Here is a 25,094-nt window from a genome sequence, read left to right on the forward strand (position 1 = left end):
ACCTATTGCAATAAAACGGCAATTTCATACTTTAACCCCTAATATATCAGACTTTGTCAGTTTATTTCAATTGCAATTTCCATTTCTTCAATAGATTTGCCCGAGGGAGCGGCAGAAGCTATTAAAGAACAATGCGCTGTATTAAAAAAGAAACCTTTACATAAGGCCTTCAAAGAGGCGTTCATGGATGGAATTGGCCAATATAAGATGATTCGGATGGTATGTCTTATTTCTTTGCTTCATATTTTTAATGAAGTGTGCCTTTTGTATTGGTATAATAAATAAGACAAGTAGTGCATTTCCCGTCTGTTTGGCGCGTCAATGCCTACATGTAGTGCGAAGTGTAGGGTCGCCACGTTATACGTATGGGTTGCAATTGCAAAATTAATTAGTAAAAATTTGGGTATTTATCACATTATTCTCATGCTTTATTGAAATAACTTTTGTCAAATGCAGTACTTACATTATTTATGTTTTGTATGCCAACATCGCGGTTTAGTATCTCACGCGGGCTAGTCTGGCTTGAATTTGCACTACGCGGCGGCCCGAGCGGTAATTTTACTGAGAGGAATTCAAATGTTGTCGCATAATAAATAGAATTCAGATTCATGACATTAATGTACATGAGGGCGTGGTAACTGGGCGGTCGCCTCACGAAAACTTTCTTCTCGTGTAACTGGGCGTTAAGCCTCGATTACTATCGGAACCACCAAAACGAACACAAATAAAATGATAAACATTATGAAATCTTTATAATGATTAGTTATAGTTTCTAATTTCAAAATATGTAACAAATTCTGGATTGTTGATATAATTAATTTATACTTTACCCGGTCGCTCGTCGCAATCGTTGAAAATTCAGTACCTTTATTGCAAGTTACAACGTTGTGATCTTATATTTTAATTAATAAAATAATAAAAATAAATTTTATTCAACATGCTGCCATCTTGCGGCCAATAGCTGGACTACGACGAACGACTAACATTCGTATAGATAATCAGAAAATTGAAAATTTATTAAAATAAGACTTATCGATGATTTGAAATACTACCACGGGTAATATTTTTGGTGCAGTTATCATTTTTGCAATCCAAAACAGCGCGATAAGGCATTTTTCTACGATTTTATAGAACTTATGCGAAAGAAGCCATTCTTTACAACCATACCATACAAAGCGAAAACAGCGAACTGAGCTCAAGTAGGTCTTTCGAGGCCTACTTCGGCACGCGTCAGACGCTAACTACTTCTACTGTATTTTATTGTTCTGTGGATTATGATCATGAAAAATATAGACATGAAATGCTTGTTTGTATATTACATTTACAAATGAAAAAAATAAACACCGTGCTAACGCTCCAATTCTATAAAGAATGGTGCGTGTGATGCGCGCTGTGCAACTTGAGTGCACTGTGAGATTATGCGAATGTGTGCATCCGTACATGGCGCGCGTCAGGCGTGCACACATACAAACCACACCGTTACGTTTGTATGGAGTTACACTACTTGTCTTTATTATTATTATATTTTGTTTATTGTCTGATTTATTCAACGAAATTTAGGTCCACGTACTGGGCACTTCTGCCATACTTGTCACAAATGCACAAACGCATTTGCATTTTGGTAACTTTCGAAATATGAGCATTTAGTATTTTTTTCTCTGTAAAATATGCTGATTTTGCTTAACAATACCTGAAACTAACGAAGATGTAAAAAAACCGCTTAAGGTGGTTTTCCACCGGCGCGGCGAGGCGAGACGTGGATTGAAATTTGTATGACAAAATTTCAATTCTCTCCTAGTCCATCTTCAGTGGAAATGTTTTGAAATATTATTTTTAACCGACTTCAAAAAAAGGAGGAGGTTCTCAATTCGACTGTGTTTTTTTTGTATGTATGTTACGCGATAACTCCGCCATTTGTGAACCGATTTTGATGATTCTTTTTTGTTGGAAAGAGGGTACCTCAGAAGTGGTCCCATTTAAATTTGAAGATAATATTCGACCTCTAAGGGTGGTAAACTAGGAGATGAATGATGATGAATGAGGTCGGTGTTTTTAGTACTCTATACTGAGGTTAGGTTGTGTTAATATTGAACCGTATTGCTGCCTCCAAAGAGTATTATATACTCTGCACAGTCTCACGCGAGCTCGCGACGTCTATTAATTCACATACGATTTGAGATTTAAAAAAACGTTGCATCCGATTGTTTTTCCGTTAACATATTTAATAATAATAATTTACGGGACATGTTATTTCAGCCGCGTATTTAATCCCTAGATGAACTGAACAGCACTGAATCTTCGTTATCTACAATCACAGCGCGAGCTCGCGTGCACTATTAATAGCATTTTTTGGTGGTTATAGGCCGGAGAGATTTCTATTCTCGTCACGTCACGCCTCGCCGGTGGGAAACTACCGTTAAATGGGGTTGTGGATCTCGTTTCACTCATTCGAGACATATTAGTAACCGATTGTTGTTTAATAAGGACGACAGAGTTACTAACCAGTATAGTACTGTACACTCAGCCACACAGCAAACAAACTGTTACGTAATCAATATAAATTGTAGAAAAAAAAATTGCTACTGAATGCTTGATCCTAAAACATTGTTCTATCTAGGTTGGCCCTACACAAGTTATAAAACGACAGCGACGCAAGAAGCGCTCCAAACCGAACCACAACCGATACAACGACGACACGTTCCAGCCCGAAGACTGTTCGGACCTCAGCGATGACGATGAAATCGATGCTTGAAAAAAATACGAAATGTTTAAAAATAGCTTTTGTTTAGGAACTAAAAATCAATTACCGATTAAATTCGGGACACTGCCAATTTATTTAACTGTGGTGTGTGCCAAAACAGATTCTAAAAAAGGGTAAAATTGATGGGAAGGTAAACTACATTAGTTTAATTCTCGGTAGACGTGTAAAAAAATCATTCAGTTATTAATTACGTAATAAACTTTATTTCAAATTAAAAAAAACTTATACAACTCTTGTTTAAGTTACACAAGTATCATACAAAACATCTTGGTAAGAGGAGTGTTATACAGTTCATACAGACATTGTTTAATTACATACAAGTGAACACCGAACATTGTCGCAATAATCGGATTTGTGCGCTTAACTTGTTCTAAAAAAATTGTGAATTCATTTGCGTAACAATATTATAGGTAAATTTAAACTACAAAAGCACCCATATTTCTAAGACCATCAGATTATTATGATTACATGATCATAATAAATGATTCTATTTACTATTGGATACATCTTGGGCAGTGGTACGGTACTCTGTAAACATGTACAGTCAGCGTCAAAATGACCTGCACCGCCTAGAATATCGGAACATTTGATAAAAAATAACCTTATATCTCAAGGCTTACAATGCACTCATGGTTGGAACACAATTGAAAATGGGCCTTAACTTGAATTGACGTAAGATAGATAATGCGGTAATGTGAACATTACCAGACTCCGGTTTTGAAGGGTAAAAGTGCTGGTGAATACCAGGCATGGGATTTGTCAATTTATGTCTCAGGGTGACGGGCGCAATGACAGTGCCCCTAAGAACTTTGCTATGTAAAGCTCTTGAGTGGCACTGCAACTAATATGCACACAACTTCGTTCACTCCGTCGCTTTGTATTATATATATTAAAATATCCTTTAGACATCGGCTAAATAGATTTGAAATGTCATATCATTTTACCGCTGACTGTAACATATTATTTAGACTTCCAACTTACTGATACGCGACTGTTTCCACAATCGATACGAACAAACAGCATTGAAATAAACATTGGTTTTGAGACTTTAGTTTTTAGACAAATTTTTTAAGGCAATTTGTGACTGACAATATTAAAAAGTACTTTGTGAATTGTAAATAGTGTAGAACCTGTTCTTAATAAAATGGAACTAGATACTTATACGAAAGCACCAAAATATTCTAATTTTATTTTAAAGGAGTTATATCAGCATTTTATCGATAATTAAAATCTATCGAGATCGGAGTGGTTCTACGCTATTTATTTAATAAATATAAAGATTTCATATCAATCAGTGAAATTATTTGTGACACACATTATGACCGATTCGACGAACTCCAAACAACACTCAACAAACAGATAACATTCGCTTCAACTTCCACAACTAGCTAGAAAATTGAAAAAGAAATACGTTCATAGCACATTTTCTTATTTTAGGACATCTCTACAAAGACTAGGGTGAGCATTGATCTTTTATTATGTCAAAATTTATTGTACAGCTAATGCAAATAATGCATAAAAATTTGAAAGCAATTTCTCTCCGACATATACTACCGGAGATAAGCAGTTTCAATTAAAATTCGCTTCATCTGACAGACGTGCTCTTGCATACTACCGTCAAGTATATGACGACTTCGAGTGCAATTTGTTTACATAAGTTCAGACTTCTTTAATTCTAGTTATAGGGATGCCGCAAACAGAAGGTGGTCACGCGGTATCTCCTATTTATTATTTGAGTATATTGACCGACGGGGTCGGAACTGAGTGTACTTTGTAGAAAGAGTAACCACCTTCTATAAGCAGAATACCTTAAAATAGTAATAAAAACAGGCAAGTGTTGCAGCTGTACTATCTGCATCAAAAGGCCCTGCTACACGGTCCAGCTTAACGATAGTGAATATACTATCTTATTTCCATGTGCAGTGTAAGGGAAAACTAGTCTGTCTTTTTTGAGCTCGGAGTAAAATGACAGTGACAGCTAGTGATTACAATCTATAAATATTCTATCGACTATCGACTGAATGTTTGAATTAATTATAGAATCCGCCTGTTTTTAATAAAATATATATGAAAAAAAATTAAGGTACTAGTAGGCCAACTGTCAAAATAAAAATAATGAAGGCAATAAATAACGCAATTAGTAATCGTTAGAATTGTGTAACATTCACAGTATAGATATTTTTGGTAAAATAACGTCTGACAATCTATTGATAATACCGTTCACAACAACTAAAGTCTGTCTTTTGAAGACGGAGTAAAATGACATTTGCAGGGTTGCCAGTTTTCATAAAATTTTTAAATAGTCATGTACAGATTAGATGTATTGTGAAAGTAGGCAAAATTTTAAAATTAAAATAATTTTAAAAGACAGACTTTATACCACTTGCAAGCACGTACGTGTGTACGGGTCATTAATAATCACTTCACATCACACAATCCATACACGATGTAATAAAAATACAAATATTATATATTCTACGGAAGGCAAACTTAGGCAGTAAAGAGAATTTACAAGTTACAGAAATTTGCATTCTTAAACTCAAATGTGCTATGAACAAAAGTTCATTTGTTATTTAGAAGTTCCATTCTTAAAAAAAAAAAATAGTGTCCGAAACTGGTAACGACACAGGTATTCAAGTGAGATCTACAAGTGGCGGCATATTTAGCAAAACATGAAAAAAATATTATATTATAATAGTTAAATATAGCAGGTTGGTTTTTAACTTTTATGATTAATCAAATTATTTTATAATTTAATAAGCAATATACTATGTAATGTAATAAATATTAATATTGTTAATGACGAAAGCGGATACTTTCGAGAGGTTTTTAATTGTATATATATGACATATCAGACGGATACAATTATTTTCAGGTTGTCTTTGGAAACGATCATGAGAGTTTTCTCATTGTCAGTTTTTTGAAATTCTTTACAAATTTAGCTACATGAGAAGAAGAAAGGGCAATTCTTGCTTTTTTGTAGTTTAGTCTTTTTAAATTAAATTGTTTTCTATTTAAAAGTTGTCATTTTAAATGTGTAAGTTAAGGACATAACAGGTATTTTATTTTTCAACCTTTTTATGTTCTGCTAAATTTGCTGTTGTGTGTAATTGTTTTCAATATTGAAATGTCACCCGTGCTCGCGACTGTCCAATTGAGTAAACTCCAGCTCTTAGGTTACAATATTACAATAATGGAACTCTATTTAACAAACGAACTTCTCTTACTACTCAGACGCCCCGGTTGGGCAGCGGCTTCACCTTGTAGATGCGGACGAGCCAATGTTCGGTGGTGTATGCTTCTTCGAGCACGTCCAGGTTAAAGTCTTTATTGCCGATCTCTGCGCCGCGCACGCGATCGAAACCCGGCGGACGACCTGCGTTCAGAAGTGAGTTTTGTACTATTACAATATCGACCCCTCCTACGTAAAGTATCGTATGTCGACATTGCCAAGTTTACAGGGGAGCGTTTTAAAGTTCACCGTTTTGTTTGGGAAAACCTCATTACTGACATAAGAGTTATCATCTAGTAGATCATCTAGGATTTAACAATACTCTATGCGAGTAACAAGCTTTGCCGAATAAAACTGAGAAATGCTAAAGTCACGTGTTATGCTCATTGCAGTGAATTGAGAACTTTAAAACGCTTCCCTGTAAACTTGGCAATTTCGACATACGATACTTTACGTAGGAGGGGTCGATATATACAATGTGTGGACAGAAGATTAATTTACGTGCGTTTCACCACTCAATTTAATAGTAAATAAATATTAGACAACGTCACATATGTCGGCGTCTGCTCTGATTTCAAAGTGAGTATCTAAAGCACTTGTAACCGGAAATAACGACGGTACCACAAATACCCAGACTCGAGGCAATATAGAAAAGTTAGTTTCTACATTGACCCGCTCGGGGATCGAAATCGTTTAGACATAGATGGCGTTGTGTCATATCCATTCAAGATACTGCCGGCGTTACCGACAGTGGTTCGGTATCACTCACCACCCTCTGTGTAGACGAGTCCAAACTTGTAGTAGCTCATTTTGTACATGAGGCAGTTAAGTAGTGTATTGGAGCCGTCGGAATCGACGCGGAACTCGCCCGAGGGCGTGTAGTAGTCCGCTTCGCGGATGTGTGCGCCGCGATCTGTGCTGCCACCAATACGCACCATCCACAGGAACTTGTTGATGTCTGAATTAACAATGCCACGACGAAATATGCTGTTTAGTTTGACGGCGTAAAAAAGAAGCATTTGGTTTATATATTTGTAAGAGAAAGAACAAACAGTATATGGCGTCTTTGGCATTTGATAATCGTGTTATTAAAATTTTACAGCGAGTTGTAATAACACTATTTAACTAACTGAAATAGTTACATAGAATGATTACATTCACTGAATTATGTAAATTACCGTTAACATTATTTTAATAATATATTTAAGTAAGACGGTTTTTCTTCAACAACACAAAAATTGGTAAAAACGCTTATACGAGGTTTTCACTTTCTTGAGAGTATTCTTAAAAAGGCTGGAGAAAAATCCGAGAGTGTAGACTGATGAACGTAAGAGAATCAAGGTTGTTTGTCAGGATTGTGCTATGTGGCTACAGATCGCCTCTGCCTACTCGGAATCCAAGGGCGTGACTGTACATGACCACCACAGTTATCGACACGGAATCGCATAAAGCCGGTCAGAAAAACCTTTACGTCCATGTAAGAAATGAGAGTGAAATAGACGTTTCGCGTCTGTTCGAACTGCCGATGCGAAAGGCACGTCTTTTCCGCTCTTATTACATAGACATAAAGGTTTTACTGACCGGCTTAATCCATGACGACATTAACTTTTGCACGGCATGTGCTACTAAAACTTAGAGCACAGAAGGCCGATAAAGTAACCGCCAAAGAGTTGATATCTCTTTCTCAAACGCATTAGGCGCATGCACCTCAACAGTACGCTCGCTCACGCACTCGGCTATCCAAAGTGCCACCGCAATTCTAAACTCGCGTAGTTTGCCTTGACGCATGGTTTGGTATGTAAACAAGAGTTAGTGCAAAAAAGAACCGCTACCAGGTTCACCACAAACTGCGTCAAGTGCAAGTGCGTGACTATTATATATGGGGTGATGTGAAAGGTTTAGTTTACGCGAAGGAGAGTACGAGTGTCGAAGAAATGCGCGCAAAAATCGTCTCTGCTGCTTGGGAAGTACCAAATCTAAGTTACGAACAACTTTTTTCAGTCAACTTTTCTGACTATTCTGCCCTCTGAACGAAAAAAGTCACAACTGCTGTATAAAGTGCGCATAATTGTGCCTTTTTTCGTTACGAGGGCAGAATTGTTAATAAGTAGTAATTTATACCAATAACATATAAAAATAAAAAGTACATAATCATAACAAAAACTAGCTAGATAAGCGATCGAGAGGGATTGCATATCGCTCAATGAAGCCGGTGGCAGGGTCATTGCCCGCGCGCATTGCATATTATTTCCGGAAATTTCTCAAAACTTTACTAGATACAATTAGTCAGAACATTGAACAGAATATTTGTAGATGATTTAGCAATATTTCTTAAATACGGCGAGAATGCAAATCAACACACTGTATTTATAAATCAATAGGTACTTCTTACCATCAGAAGAATATCCGACCAATCCTCCAAATATAACAAGCACGTAATCAACGTCGAGTTCCCTCATAATCTCGTACGCCTTATCCTCAGTCGAGGCCATTGCTTGACCGACACGCGATATATGCGTGTTATTCCAAGTGTTATTATCTACTATCACTGTTCTATTCGCCATTGCTGTTATTTGATAGCCATAATCCCACCAAGACATCACTTTTGCATCCTGAAACGAAAAAGTGCATTATTGCAGGGGTCGGGAAGTAATAGACTGCGAGTACAGGTCACAAGGCCGCTCCCAGCGAGGCCGTGTATATTATATTGTTTTCTGAAACAACGCGAGGAAATAATAAAAGAAAAAAAAATAAGGAGGATTTTAGTTTGTTCTAAACCGGAAACCTTTTTTCCAAGAATTTATTAATAATCCAATATAATTATTATTATTAATTGTCAAGTTTGTTACGTAGGCATCTTCGCAAATGCACAAATGATCTACTCATCTCCCCTTTAAACCTATCCTTTTTTTTCTATTCCTATCCTAAAAAAAACGCACAGATTTGAGGGTAGGATATTCCCCGTTTTGATGGGTCCTGTTGCAACTACGCCGCGCTAGCGAACGGTCGCACTTGACGCGATATCACCGTAGCAGTTGTTCAACGGCACTACGGAAAAATCATATTTACGTAAAATCATCTTAGTGTTAGAAGTGAGAGACCAGAGTGGGCGGCGCGACAACCTCCTAACACCTCGGCATACGCATAAACACCGGCGACCACACATCTATCGAGGGAACAACTCAAGGTCAGTCAGTGCATTCACCCTACGCCATTTTTGCCCCGTCTATTTTACACTCGCCTCTTCCATTTTCTGACTTTTTTTAATGGGAGAGGCGGTATTTCCCGACAATAGCACAATCGACCGGGGTCAGGAACTCAGGTTCAAGAACCGACGAACAATACGTGCCGTACCGAGCAGGACGGCCATCTGAATTTGTGCGTGAAGCGACACTCCTCAGAAATCCAACCGCCTCATGCTGCTAGCGAGGCTGACTGGAATCAACCCGTTTACGGACAAAACAATTAGCATTATTTCAGTGAAACCATAATTATCTTGTCTATAGCGTCAATTTATTAGACAATAAAACCTACAAGAATTGTCAGAAAGTTCATATAGATAGAAGACTAAATAGACTCAAATCGTTACACACTTTCAATATAGATACACACCATATTGCAATTACTTGAATTCGTTTCGTTAATATAGTCAAACCAGCCAAAGAGCTGAGAAAAGAAAACCAGTAATAATAATAATACCTCGGGAGTATTCATCTTGAGCCACGTGTAAGCTTCTCGGAAGTCGTCGAAGATAATTCGCGCGCCGTCGTGTGAGCGTGCCGACAGCACAATGGACGGCGACGAGTACGCCTCTGACGTCACCCACGTGCAGTGGAACACGTATGAGACAAGAAGGCAGCCAAGCACGCACACGAATAGAGCGCCGACCTGTTTTTTATATTAAAGAAAATCAACTGTCAAAATACTCGCAATCAAAATGATGTACGTTATCTCTTATATTAGAGATGTGCGTCGATTATAAAAATCACGGCGACCGGCGGCGTGATCCGCGTTTTTTTACAATATCAAGTGACGGGCCGAAGGAGTCGTGCGCTTGATGGTAAGCTATACGCCTGCCCATAACATTTGCAGTGCCACTCAGAGCTTTAAATCTTTTAATTCTTTAAATCTAAAGATCTGAGGGGCAACGCCACTGCGCCCGTCACCCGGAGACATAAGCTGACGAGTCCCATGTGCCTGTAATTTCGCTAGCACCCTTACTTACCCTTTAAAACCGGAACACAGTAATGCTAACATTGTTGCTTGGTTGTGGCAGAAATAGACAAGTTGGCAGTAAGTGTAGGCATTTACGGCTGTTCAGGCAGGACATGCCCTACTTGTCTTATTGTACTTTGACTGTAGGATACTGGCCTCTTCCCATCGAGTATATAACCAGAAATAGAGACGAAATGTCATTTAATTTGTTTGAAAACTATTCTGCCATATCATTACTGTGACAACTGCGCTCCGATTGGCTAGCCCGAGTTCGAAACAATTGACGGGTGTCGTCAACTGTTTCACTTCAAATCGACCATTTAACTTGAGTTTTGCTATATACGGATAATATACGGAGACGTACACACAGGTCAGTACTTGGCCTGTCTATATTTCAGTGCAAACGAGAGTTGATATTTATAAGAGCTGTATCGCTAGTGTGTTACCAGGAACATATGGCCCTTATTTCGTCTCTATTTCTGGTTATATACTCGATGCCTCTTCCTAACGTCTACTTAACCTTCGGTTGTTGTTTTAAGAAGTCATGAGTGAATCTCAAGACGTAAAGCCGTTTTGGAGCAGTATTGACTTCAAAGAGAAGAGAGATGAAAAAATCTGATTACGGCCCGTAGAAAATAGTAATTTTTAAAATTAGGTGAATATTTTTTAGTAGAAACGTTACATATCGTATTTATTAGCCAATAAAATCCAAGTTACCTCGGAGCGGAATGCCAAATTATTTTCATGCTTTTTCTTTTTGTCCTGCTTTTCAACTTTCGGCTCTATGTCCTTGACGTGAAGACTCAAGAGACTTGATGCGGCAACTCCGGATACTATACACATTACTGGCGCCAGGACCAACATAAGACGGACCATGACTCCCTGTGAATACAATATAAGTTTAGGTTATTTGCTTGGTCGTAGAAGGTAATTTAAAGGTAAGGGTATGTGGGTACATCAGCGATCAAAGTGCTAAAACATCACATTGCGGAGACAGCGGAGGACTCTCGACACCTCTCAACGCAGTCAAGCTTCGTTCTTTTTCATCATTTTTTTCTAACTCTTTTTTGTCTAATAACAATTTATCGATCGATCTTTGAAAGAAACTAAAAACTTGAAGTAAATTTTCCAAACTTGATAAGGCTTGTAACTTTCCCGTATTGTCTAGTTAATATTTACCAAATAAGTAGATATCCGGAAAGCCGGTATAGGCTGTGACCAATTTATTTGATTCAAATAATTATATTGGTATCGTTTTCAACCTTATCTTCCGACATTATGAGCAACATGGAACAACAAACTTTGTTTATTTTAGGCTTATGTGCTTAAATCTACCGATCGTAGAATTGTTAAATCAGGCACGGTAGGAAGGGTGGTGGAAGGAATTCTTCTTAGTGTTCGATATTTGTATTAAAATTTATACTCGATTTTAGACCCGAAAAACAAGCTTCATTTCCAATGTGTAGCAATGGCGAACACATCACCTTAAAACTCGTAATAAATAAAATCTACTTACCGCAAAGTAAATACTCAAGACGCCATACAAAATAATGAAGATGTTAGCGTCTGTGAGCTTGGCGAAGCAGAAGTACAGACCGGCCGGGAAGAGGAACACCAGCACTTGCAGGTCGAAGTAGAACGATGACCACGACGTCGGCTGATGTTCGGACACAGACGCTAAAAATTAAAGGTGTTGTTTTATGTTTCATCATCATCAAAATCAATTCAGCCAAAAGACGTCCACTGCTGAACATAGGCCTCTCCAAAAGAATGCCACAACGGCCTGTCCTGTGCCGCTTGCATCCAGCGGATTCCCGCAGCCTTCACCAGATCATCAATCCACACATGTGGGTGGCGCGTCTTCCGGAACGCGGTCGCCACTCGAGAACTCTTCGGCCCCATCGGCCATATGTTCTGCAAGCAATATGCCCTGCCCACTGCCACTTAAGTTTTGCAATTCTTTGGGCTATGTCAGTTACTCCGGTTCCCTTGCGTATATCCTCGTTACTGATTCGATCTCGCAACGAAGCTCCGAGCATAGCCCTTCCATTGCCCTTTGAGTGACCTTGAGCCTCATAGGCCCAAAGTGAGCGAGCACGTCTTAGTGCCGTAATTTATCACTGGCATAATACACTGGTCGAACACTTTTGCCTTAAGACACTGTGGTATTTTATGTTTGTATTATTAAAATCAAACATTCCATCAGCTTTTCAAATCTGTCTAGGAGCGGGATATTTAGGGGTAACGCAAACCGACAGACGGCGGGGCAGAGCATAGAAGAGGATTTTGTTTCTCTAGCGTGCTTTGCAATACCGCAGAGAAAAATCTGTTGCGATACACGGTGGTCGGTCCTAGAGCATTTAAATTTATATCTTTTTGCAATTCAAATAACATAAAATATACATTGATAAATTTATCTTCATTTATCTTCTGCCTTCCCGTACGGTGTATGCGCCACTTAAGAGTCGATACTACCTCAGCTCGATTTAAAAAAATTCCGTACTAATACGGTTCATTTTGCAATGTCAATATCAAACGAAATTGAAGCCATTTGAAAAATGTATATCGTATACTATACATGTCCTTTTAGTTTAGTTGACATAAAAAAAATTGTGTACAGTCATATACACGAGATACCTGACCCCGTAACATGCCCAAACTGACCTTGTGGTTCTGAGAGCCATCTTATGTATTGAACAAAGAAAATTAAAACAATTTCAACTTTATTGTATAAGTAATACAGTGGAGTGTTGCTGATACAACAGATGATCAACATATTTTTAAAACCAATTCTAAATTTCGTCCATCCAAGTAAATTAGTCGAGCGGCTTGTTGTATGGACTGCCAGTTACAATACCTGTAGTTCGATTCCACGAGCACTATTTGTTTTAACGTTATATTTTTGAAAGCATTGTTTCACTTTTTAATATTAACGTTGACAAATCACAATATTTGCTCACTAGAAATTGCCTAAGGTGGGTGGATAGATATTATTAATAAAGCGTAGGGTGGGTATGGATAGATTACCAAATCACGAAATCTCTCTGCAGTATGCATACGATCGTGTCTTCTGTGATTACGCATTGTTTCACGTTTCGTTCCCATTTATCAATTCAGTTTTAATTACTTTCAAAGTTTTATTTCTTATATAGATTTTAAGACTTTCGTGGTTATTCACTAAATGATTATTACTAGTATCAGGTTTCTTACCACGGTATGACTTCTTTTTATTTTCCCGATATTTCGGAACGGTTGCACGCTCCATGGTCACGGGTTGACTGGTTTTATTTCTTGTTTTTATATGCCGCACTTGACGGAATTATTAAATTTCGAATTTATTGTTCTGTATGAACAAGAACATTCCTTACACCTATCCAGAGGTTATAAAAAAAACAATTACATAGCTAAATAGTATTATATAATATAGAATTATATTTTATTTTTAAAGCTACTCGAAACATGCTTGCCTCAACTTGCAAAGCAATCCTTATACCACTAGGCCACGACGGCCTTACTATAGCTGGTTGAAATTTGTTTTCTGTATGTAAGTAAGAACTATATGTTACAATCAAATTGGCTTAAAAACTTTCTTACAATGTAATTAACTAATGAGGCGACCAGGGAGTCATACCAAAAACAAGTTTAATAATATATAATATAATAAATAATTTTTAAAAAGGTCGAGAAAGTCCGCTTGGAGGGTCAGGTATCTTGTGTATATGACTGTACCTATTGAATACAGCGGTTTTCTTGTAAAATTTCAAGGTAAATTTGTGTTTTTTTCTATCGTGATAATTTTTAGGAATCCTGTTTTCACACTGTATAGTAATAATAATAATAATAACGCACACACTCAACATAGCCCCGCACTACGGAAACCCTGTGTCGCGGGTGCCATGGACACACATAGACAACCACAAATTACACCCAAACTCACGAGAGAAATAAATGTAGGCCATACAAATATTTCTCCCGGCCCGGGAATCGAACCTGGGACCTCTGCGTGGCAGTCCGGCATGGTAACCGTTCGGCCACAGAGGCAGTTAAAGTAATCAGTGTATATCCTCAATTTTACTACATATTTTTTCCAAATTGATTGATTCAACATTTTCACTGTTATTCGGAAAGAACCTAAGCCATTTGAGGTTGTATAGACTCTTAAAAATGTGAGTGTTTAGCACTTTCAAGTATTAAATGGACATTGCTTTCGTATGATCATCATTAACTCATATACATACCTTTGCTGAGCAAGTCTACTTACCAATAATAGGAATGTGGTTCTTAGCATATGACGGATCAAGGAGGGAGTAGAATCTTCCCGTCCATGGTGAAATCTTTCCTGAAAATAGAAATTGTTTGGTTGACTGACAGGCGGCAGTTTACTGTTTTAAAGACTGACATACTGTACTTTGATTTAAACTTTGACGATTTTCACATCTTATTTCATTTTTCATACTTGATGTCGATCACTCGACAAGTCACCGGATGTCGTGAGTGTTGTGTGTTGGTCTAGTGACAACCCTAGTGCACTAACAAATAATAAAGACCAAGTGGGGTAGTTACAACAACTCGCACGGCTAGAAGAGACCATGGACGTTGAAACACGTCCGAAACGTCGAGGTAATTAAAGTATGTTTTATACATGTTTAAGTCTGGAACTAGAAATCAAATAACATTTATGTCTGTCTATACTCTGTCGCTGTTGACGATGACAGGTTAGAGTATAACCTCGGCTTCTCGCGGTGCCATTGTTACAAATTTTTTTTGACACCACATTCACTGTATCTACACGTGACGATGGCACTTCACATGGCTATTAGTATGTGTGTATATTTTGGCAAACAATTGTCATGCGTAGATAACATGAGTGACAAAGTATTTGCCTTATTCGCCTATTCGACAAATACAGCAACATCGAGTATATAACAAGAAATAGAGACGCGTTATTGCGCGCTGGGGGATGATTCACGTAATCAAACCGTTACGATATCGTAGCGATTTGGTCGTTGAACTCATTGACTTACCAACAAATGGACATCGGGTCTAATATAAAAACCACGAAAAAAACGTCCGAACTTAACCGTTTATAAACGTAGTGACATGTAAAGAAATATAAAAAACTAAAATATTTAATTTAAATTGTAACGTCATTGCAGTATTGCTTAATTTTGCTTGCAACAATTTAAGGGTCCAAAAATACCATACTCAGCTTCAACTGGGAACTTAACACAAGAACTTGTACTTGAACACAAGAGTAATGGAGTAGCCTTTCTCCAAAATGTTAATTAAGTTTTATATATATTATTATGTCGAATTTTGTACAAATTCACTTAAAGAAATAATAAAGAGTTGGGCAGATACATACATACAAATATTACTACAAATGTTAAAATAAGCGTGTACTATAAGAAATGTACCGATATTCCAACTAAACGTAAACTCAAATATCCGTAATTCCGAAAACCGATTTATAATAAAACCGTTACGCTTTCAAGTAATTTTGATGCTTCTCACAAAGCCAAAATTAGCTTTTGTTTTGTAATATTCCTAAAAAAATACATTTCACATTATGAAAATTCGAGCTAACGTTATTTCGGGCAAATGTATTTTCTGACTTCTGATAGGTAATCCCTAGCCGTAAAACGAGTACAACAATGTTTTGTTAGTTATTGCTAACGTGTAATAAAAAGTCATTTAAAAATAAGATTACAATCAATATGACTCTATAGTTTCTTTGTTCCAAATATTTCAATCGCTTACGGTTCGAACAATTGAAAATGACCAAGAAGTTTATATACGCTTTTTGAAATTGACGTAATGGGTCTCTTTCCATCTTTTGTGCATGCATGCACAAAAGTGTTGAAAAAGGTATGTGTAGAAAAAGGACAGTTAGCGATCTAATTCTTTTGTTTGCTTTTGTAATTTATATTTACGATTAATTTATATATAAATTAAATACTATACAACTGTACAAAATAACACTTTTAAATGATAACTATTATAACACAATATATTTGTTTAGTGAAAATATGATACAAAATCCTGTTTATACACTTTACTGCAGTAATTTTTACAAGTTATTATATAGTACTGCATAATTGACAACCGCGTTGTCAGTCGAACAAACGAAGACTGCTGCGCGATTGACGCACCCGACGTCCATTTGTTAATAGGTCAATGGTTGAACTACTTTTTCTTATTCACGTGTGACAGTGATCGTCAACGAGTCCAATTTCAAAGTCGTTCGATCCAAACGTCGTTAAAGTGAACCGAACTTAAATCGACTCTAAACGACAAGTCATACGTATTCTGGTAAAATTTTGACAGCTCTTTCAATAAACAAATTTGAAGACAATGTTAAATTTCACAATCCAAGATGTCGTTCATTAGTCGTTACGTTTCGATTCCACTCATATCAACGTTCGTTCAAGTGATACGTTAATACCCATTTTGGATAGGACTTCGATCGAACGACTACGTAACTTCAACGATATTTTGATAGCTTGAACTTACGTGAATCGCACTACTGGTCGGTATCTCGACGTATATCAAAGGAGCCAAATAGGCAAATACGCAAGTAAATTGTACATACTATGGCATATTCATTATTTTAACTCCCTTTTTTGGCTTCGTGTGTAGACGGCCGTATTTGTCAATGTCTGCATATTTGTCTATACGTCAAATGTTTTTTAAGTACAACAGACACCCAATAGCGAATACAAATAGCCATGTCAATTGCCGCCATTAAACTAGTCGAATCATTTTTGTGTTTGTTATTGCTGTAGTAAACACCGAAATACAGGAATATAAAAAGGGCAAATCCTTTTGTACTTTAAAATTTTTTTTTTATACTTTCTAGTGACGGGACGAACAAGTCGTGTTCCTGAAGGTAAGCTATAGTCGATTTGTTTAGATCTTGATACATCTTTTTATTGAAACATACTTTACAAATCAATAGGTATAAAAATAGGCATAGAACTTCATATGAAGCTAAGTATTTGTATTTTGTATTTTGAAGGTAAGTAAAAATCATTTTATAAATGTGTATTTTATTAAATAGACGTCTTAAGATTGTTTACATTTAATTAACTGCCTCCGTGGCCGAACGGTTATCATGCCACGCAGAGGTCCCAGGTTCGATTCCCGGGCCGGGAGAAATATTTGTATGGCCTACATTTATTTCTCTCGTGAGTTTGGTTGTAATTTGTGGTTGTCTATGTGTGTGTCCATGGCACCCACGACACAGGGTTTCCCTAAAACGGGGCTATGTTGAGTGTGTGCGTTATTTATTTATTTATAAGTACCTAAACAAATCGATACCTCCAATGAACACTAAGCCAACTTAATTTTTGGACCTGCTCTGTTTTTATTTTGTTTTTTGTTTCTTTTTTTTACAAAATTAGTTTTTTTTTTCTTGTTTCTTTTTTTCACAAAATTCGGGGAGCACAATTAAGATTATATTTATGTTAAGCAGCCATACTTACTAAGGCAAATAAATATGACTGTTTACAAAAATAACAGAAGATGACCAACAAATAAAAATGGCGTAGTGTTCAATGGAGGTATCGAAATGGACTATATACGCCTGTCCGTAACAGTTGCAGTGCCACTCAGAGCTTTAAATCGCAAAGATTTGAGGGGCGCTGCCACTGCGCCCGTCACTGTTAGACATAAGTTGACAAGTCCAATGTGCCTGTACTTTTACCAGCACCCTTACCCTTCAAAACCGCAATCCAGTAATGCGGACATTACTGCTTGGCCGCAGAAATAGGTGAGGTGGCAGTACTATATTGGACGAATTATTTTACAAGGAGCTCTACTACTACTAGTAAATAACCATGTAACATTTAAAACTCTTTTTTATAGTTCCTATGCAGCTCGTGTGACTACGCACTTAGCAGAGTTTATTAAAAACCTACTGACCCATGACTGTGAGAACGACAACAGCGGTTCCCAATGTAGCCAATAATGTGGTAAGCAGCGCTTTGAACAGCAGCTCGAAGTTGGGTGGAGACAAGTGCATGCGTAGGTATTGGGTGAACGCATACAGTTGGCATAATCCAAACGTGCCGAGAGCCTGGAAAAATTAATTATACATACAAATGCCTGCCAAATAAATTTCCAGTTTTCTCTGCATTTCGTCTAAAATAGTGTGTGCCATGGATCTGTAGCTCAGTTGGTAAGAGCGGCAGCTACAGTGAGGCAACCGGCCCTGGTTCGAGTCCAGTTAGATCGAAGGGTTTTTATTTGTGTTTGTTCGATCTTTGTATCAAATAATAATAACAAACAAATAAGCATTTATTATAAAAAATATATGACGATCAAGGTAGTAAAAATATGATATTCAACAAAATAATTATAGTTTGTACCAGTTATATGATGTTGTAGATGCATAAAGGACTTTTTGAAATGTTAAAGGGCACAGACGGAACATTTATGTAATGATGGTGGAAAAAATATTAAAAACTTGTCATCACAATATTTGACAACTACTATATGCTTTATCCATCACTGGTTATTAACTTTCAATGATAAATGAAAATATGAAATAATTCCATTAAGTAATGAAATATCTGTATAAATTGTAAAGTTAACCATTTTCCAATAATAGGGTATTTCACAAGTAACAAACACTTAATGCATTTTAAAATATTAAAAATTAGACTTAAGTTAAAGACAAAATCTGCAAACCGTATAAAAAATAATTGCAAAAATGTAACAATTACAGGCAGTTAGAAATTTATTGTCAAAACAAACGGTAATACTTATTTCTACGTAACACATTATTGTCGCCTTACCAACGTTGATTTTACTAAAAAGAGGCGGAGTATCTCCTCATCATTGAATTTTAACCATTAATATCTCTGGTGTTAGAAGAAACACGAACTTCAAATCCATCTTCAGCGTGTTCATGTTTTTGGTACAATAAAAAAATATAAATCATATAAATAATGTAAAAAATAGTATTTTCAGTGACGTATTTATTTTCTAAATACGTCATTGGCTGGTTGGTAACGTATTTACAATTTTAAGGATATTTTCTTGGTAGGTATCTAAAATTTAGGCATGAGTCACGACTTGCCGGTTACATACTAAAAATGCATTACTTACATTTTCGAAAACAAAATTTTTTATGTGACCACACTTTGAACTACAATCTAACTTAATGAAAAGAAAAATCGAACTCGTAAATAATAAGCTGCCAAGCGCATGACAATATAAAAGATAGCCAACTCACCAACATGTGTTCCGAGCTTTGAATAGGCTGGAATCCGACGAAGGAAATCTGCATAGACAGTATGGTGCCGACGCAATACAGAGTGCTATAGGCGACGTATACACGCGCCGAGAAACGGCCGAGGCACATGAGAGCGAGTACGTGAAGGGGAATCAAGTTGATTAGGAACACATAACCGCCCCAAGACGATACCTGAAAAAGGAAATTATTTCGAAAATCGATTCTAAATCATCACAATTGTAGATCCCATTTTATATTAAGTGTTTTTGCATTACGTGCAATTTGGTTCGCTAAATTATCACTAGTTTGACGGTATAGGAAAACATCGTAATTAAACCCGCACGTTGGAGAGCATTCACGTGATTCAACATGCTTAATGCATGCTCTTAACTTGAGGTTTTTCGAGTTAAGAGTGTGTAAGCATTATATAGACGTGTATACTCCATCATCAACCTCATTGTCACTTTCAATCAGGTGAGATGGAAGTCAAGCATGCACTTTCTTTTTTTTTAAGAAGCCTGAAACGTTCGAGCGTTTATGTCGGCCTCGTAATGTATGTATACATATAAATAACTATCCTACTTTATCTGTCACTACTCCCATGAGGGGTATTGCTTCTTAACAGAAAGCAAGACCTCACATAGGAGTATAGAGCTTCAGCAATCTTCGTCAACGGGTTGTTCAGCATTAAATTTAGCTCTCCTGCCTGACCAATGTCTTTTAATTGATATTGGGCCCGACGGTCCGCATATCGATCACATTCCATTAAATAAAGCATGTCTTCCAACTTTTGAGGGGATACTGCTCTTCTTATGAGATAGTAAAATTTATTTAATGGAATATAACCAGAACACAGTCTAAGAGCAATTATTAACATTGACTTTGATAGGCTACCCTCCTTGAACCAGGGCTTTCTTGGCAGATGCAATTGCATACTTTTGTACCATATACCCCTTGTCACAGGCATCTCATCATAGCTCTTAGCCCATTGATCGATATTTAGGTCCATTACAAATGGGATAAATCCTGTGGCAAAGGGTATACCTGATGGTTCCAACGGTTCGGAAATAGCCTCCCTCGCCAGTCTGTCTGATATCTCGTTTCCTAGAAGACCGATATGTGATGGTATCCATTGGAACTTCCAAAGACACATCAAACCAAGTGTTGAAGTGCACTTTTAGAGTCAGTGAGAATACCGATTTTGTTTGCATCCACAGAGGATATTTTCACTATGGCACATAAGCCCGCTCTCATTATACATGCTTCACAACACAATTTAAGTTTGAATGATACATTTTGTTGCGGGTCGTAAAAGGCCGCGCCAACACTCTTGACGTCCTTGGAACCATCAGTAAAACTTTCTTATCTATACAAAAAAGTATTGGGCCAGCACGGTTGATTAGTTAGGTACTGGCCCAAATTCTTCTCCTTGGAGAAGAAATGTGCTTAGCTGTAAGGACTAATGGTTAATGATTGTGATAGTAAATTATAGGACTCACAATATGAATTTCATTACAAGTTTAAAATTTTAACAAATTTTTGGCAACATACTGTATGCCTAATAAATTTAAACTTAATTTTATGAATGTGCCAAAGTCAAAATTTTCAATGTTAACTTGTATGTGCATTTGCAACATACCATAACATGTTTTAATTGTATGAAAGTGCAAAAATCAATAAGTTGCCTAAACTTATTGATGTGAATCTTTCATCTAATTAATCTGTGATTGATTTTTATGATAACAGAACTAGTCAACTGTAACCATCTAAAGTATTCAATCAGGTAATATTTAGGGTCATTTCTTTTGAGTTTAGAGTTTAATATAAATGTATTTAAAAAGTCACCTAACCTAACTCAGTTATTTAAGTTAACCACATAGATTAATGGTTCTCCGTAACAAATCCGAATTTAGTATGGATGTCGTGCGAAACGTAACATTCAGTCACGTTTATTAGCATTTTAAATCAGCTATATACTCCATCCAACCATTTATTTAACTTTTGACAGATCGAATTCTAATCAATTAGTGATGTTCTAATATGTTTCCGATTCGTTTTTTATAACAATTGATTTTATTTATGAAGAAGTTTAAATCTAGAGTGGGTTCCAAAAAGAAGATATTGTCTGATTGGATCGTGATGTTGCATTTGACAATTTGTGTACTCAAGAATTAATAATTAATGTTAATGAGGATTCAAGTGATGATTCCCGTTCATATGGAGAGGAATCAGATGATTCATTATAATAAACAGTAAGAATTTATTATTATTTTTATACCTGTCTAATTATAATTTATTTCATTTCATTATAATTAGACAGGTATAAAAATTTAACAACTTGAATAATTTGCGTTACATACTCTGTTGGCTCAATAAATATAAGAGCTAAAGAGCATGTCACTTCACACAATAAAAGAGTCCAGGAAGTATTGCATTTTTGTCTACGGTTAATGGATGCATACCAATAATTATAGAATTTCGGAGGCATGCACATGTCAAAAGTTAAATAAATGATTGGACGGAGTATATACACAACATTCTTTTCCTTCAGGTCACATATATCAGATCATATGTAGATGTAAAAAGCAACTTCCTAATAATAGTGTTTTGGGCCCCACATATAAGTTTGGCTGGCCACAAGTGGCCTATGAGTTGCAGATTGAGTATGGCTGGTTTCACGTATGATTAAATAACATATAATACTTGCCATGTAAAAATAGGCCAAAGCAGTCATAGTAGCCCACATGATAGTGCCAGTGTTAACGGCCTTTATCCATAAGTAGTAAGTGAGCAGCATGCAGAAGATGGCGATACCCTCGTTATCATAACTGCCGGCCACCGAGCGGCTGATGTAGCCAGGCACAATAGCGATCATCGCTGCTGCTACTAGTCCCGCACCTTCGTCCTGTTGATACGTGAAATTTATGTGTTAATATAAAATTTTTATACAAAAAAATCAAATTGTAAATATTACATTTTAGTGCAGCTGAAACTTAACAACAATTGAAGAAGAAATTGACACATTTTTTAAAAAGAACTTCGCAAGTTATGCTCTGAGTCGATTTCCTACTCAGGTAATTTTTTAGTCAGGGAAAAAATATTCTTTAGCATATAATTTTATGTATTTTTTTAACGGAACCTTTAATACCTTCAATTCCTTAGTCAGCAGATACGTGACAATGGTGGTGAGTGAAGAGAAGAATGGTGCAAGGAATACACACACATTCCTGATGTCAATGGTGATATTCAGGAACTGCATTATATTGTACAATGTCGCTGAAGTGACCATCAGGCCAGGGTATATTGTACCTGGGACATATTAAGCTGATTTTTATTTTTTGTGACAAAATGGCAACTTTAACAAAAGCCTATTTAATTTTTTTTCAATCTTGTTTCCGTAATTTGAATATTTGTTTATTTTAATGTAAAAAAAAAAATTGTTTGCTAATTATAAACTTTATTTTCGTACAGTTGCAATGCACTACATTCCTGTCAATGTTTTATTAAATTTTTATAATTCTATTCATACTAGATTTAATTTAAGAATGTGTTTATTTTTTTACAATGTTACTTAAGTGGAATATTTTTACCTAATTGCACATTAAAATACATGTTAAAGTGTAAAAGACTACAAAGATGATTTAAATAATGTTTTAGTGTTTTTTAAACACCTGAAAAATATATTGCTGATCACGCTGACTTGCCGCCAGATAAAATACCAACGGATGCTGCCACTAATAGTTTTGCGAATGACACAAATTTCTAGTAATTACCACATCAATATTGGTTTTCCATATTGCTTAAGCCCTACATTCTAATTCTGAAGTATTTTCAATGAATAGACTCTTTATTTAACGAGAATATGACTAGATGTGTGTAGCATAAAACTGAAAGCATTAAAAACTATTGGGTATTTACAGAAAGGCATCATAAATTGAGGGACTTTTTATGCTCACTTTCTCAAAAACCTTAGATTAATTTAATAATCCCAGATGCGAGATTTTGATCTTGGGTAATTTTTAGGTTAGTTTTCTCTAGTAGTGATGAAGAATATTCTTCACATTGTTATAAAAAAATGTAATGTTGAAAAAAAACTATATTATAATAATATGATACTATAATTATGTAATTTAATAAAATAAATGCATAATAATAATATCACAGAGTAAATAAACACAAAATTATTAAGAAGATTTAATTGACAAATAAGTGTTATTATTATTATACAATACTAGAATAATTTGATGATTAATTTTAATTAATTGATATTAAATTAATTGTTTATCGATTAATTATTGATAAATAAATCGATTTATTTTTAAAATATTTTAAATTTAAATTTCACAGTAATTTTAAAATGAAATTATTTGACTTTCAGAATATATTTGCTTAGATTGATCTATTTTCATTGTAATAATATTATAATTAACGGTAATCAAATTGTATATGTTAAAATTGACATTGCTGCACCCTCACACGGACCATGTTTGATACTTTGCCAACCACTATATGACCTAATTGTAACAGCATGTTTTGCGATAAATAATATTATCATTACTATTTATGTATCGTAGAATTAACATGAAGTATTATTCAATATTCAAATGTAGTCCTGAAATATTATTTAATATTTCACAATAGTTTACTACTTGAGTACTTAAATAATAATTGCCACTGAAATTAAGTAAAGAAAATAATCTGAAAAATATCCTCCTCATACATGAGCCAGCAAAATTCTTTCTGAACTTTAAATAGTACGAGTGTTTATTGATATTAATTTGGAAGACAACATTTGAAGGAAAACAATTATTTTACCTTTAATATCTGAATGAAATATTGTATGGTGAAGGAATCTATACTTACCACCGATAATACGACCCAATGGGTACCATGCTCGGTCGTCAAACCAGTTGTGGAAATTGTAGAAACCTTCCTCCGTTAGATATCGCGTTGTACGGTAATTGAAATACGGATCGAACTCATGGATTACGCTCTCAAAGCGGAGTACAGAAAAAAGTCTCGTTGCGAAAGCTGAAATTGCAGAACAATTTACAATTTAAAACATTGGCGTATTAATTAATTGTTGTAAAAAGTCCAAAAATATCATCAGTATATGTCGGCCATTGACACCCCTGAACAGGACCACGTAAATAATTTATAAACGAACAAAAGCACGACTTTAATTAACAGAAATAATGAAAGTGGATTTATGCAGCTTTGTTAGATTTAAAATAAGGATAAAAATACTTACACAATATCGCTACCATTGATAAAACAGTAAGTTTTATGAAAGTGAGTTGTTTGTCGGAGGATAAGTGAGGAAGCCTCCTCTTGGTATTTACCTCCGCTGTCATGATTTGCGATATTTTAACAGTATTTTTAAATATATTACATAAATATTACTAAAATTATTTGATAAAATCAACACAAATTAACGCCGGCAACCTATTCTGATTTCCATCCACCGACGCGATTTGACATTTGACGAGCGGCGTGGCAGAAATGATAGCTATGTGAAAATAAACTACCAAATAGAAAATGTTGTTAAAGAAAAATGAATATTTTTGTTAATAACATTTTACAATTGCGTTATGTAGTGTACTTTTAAACAAATTAAAACATTTTCTTTTTACATTCGCATGGTGAAA

At 35.8% G+C, this 25,094-nt stretch overlaps 2 protein-coding genes across 2 annotated transcripts in view; one reads left to right on the top strand and one right to left on the bottom strand.

Annotated features, from left to right (window-relative positions):
* The window catches only part of LOC113232851, an 8,959-nt gene extending 6,097 nt beyond the window's left edge, over nucleotides 1-2,862 (top strand). The window contains exons 6-7 of the mRNA XM_026467706.1: nucleotides 95-219; nucleotides 2,618-2,862. Coding sequence (XP_026323491.1) covers nucleotides 95-219; nucleotides 2,618-2,752 — 260 coding nt within the window. The 3' untranslated portion in view covers nucleotides 2,753-2,862. The remainder of the gene's footprint in view (nucleotides 1-94; nucleotides 220-2,617) is intronic.
* Nucleotides 2,863-3,761: 899 nt separating this feature from the next.
* On the bottom strand, nucleotides 3,762-24,892 carry LOC113232850 (dolichyl-diphosphooligosaccharide--protein glycosyltransferase subunit STT3A). The gene is made up of 13 exons (XM_026467705.1): nucleotides 24,698-24,892; nucleotides 24,310-24,477; nucleotides 22,595-22,755; nucleotides 22,154-22,351; nucleotides 19,447-19,638; nucleotides 18,132-18,285; nucleotides 14,470-14,547; nucleotides 11,725-11,885; nucleotides 10,926-11,090; nucleotides 9,693-9,881; nucleotides 8,386-8,605; nucleotides 6,763-6,951; nucleotides 3,762-6,137 (listed from the first exon to the last, which is right to left on the bottom strand). Exons 1-13 carry the CDS (start codon nucleotides 24,798-24,800, stop codon nucleotides 5,992-5,994), a joined length of 2,124 nt encoding a protein of 707 aa, XP_026323490.1. The 5' UTR covers nucleotides 24,801-24,892; the 3' UTR covers nucleotides 3,762-5,991.
* Between the last annotated feature and the right edge of the window lie 202 nt (nucleotides 24,893-25,094).

This window comes from Hyposmocoma kahamanoa, unplaced genomic scaffold, assembly GCF_003589595.1.
Source record: "Hyposmocoma kahamanoa isolate Upper Pololo Valley unplaced genomic scaffold, ASM358959v1 78, whole genome shotgun sequence".
Lineage (NCBI taxonomy): Eukaryota > Metazoa > Arthropoda > Insecta > Lepidoptera > Cosmopterigidae > Hyposmocoma > Hyposmocoma kahamanoa.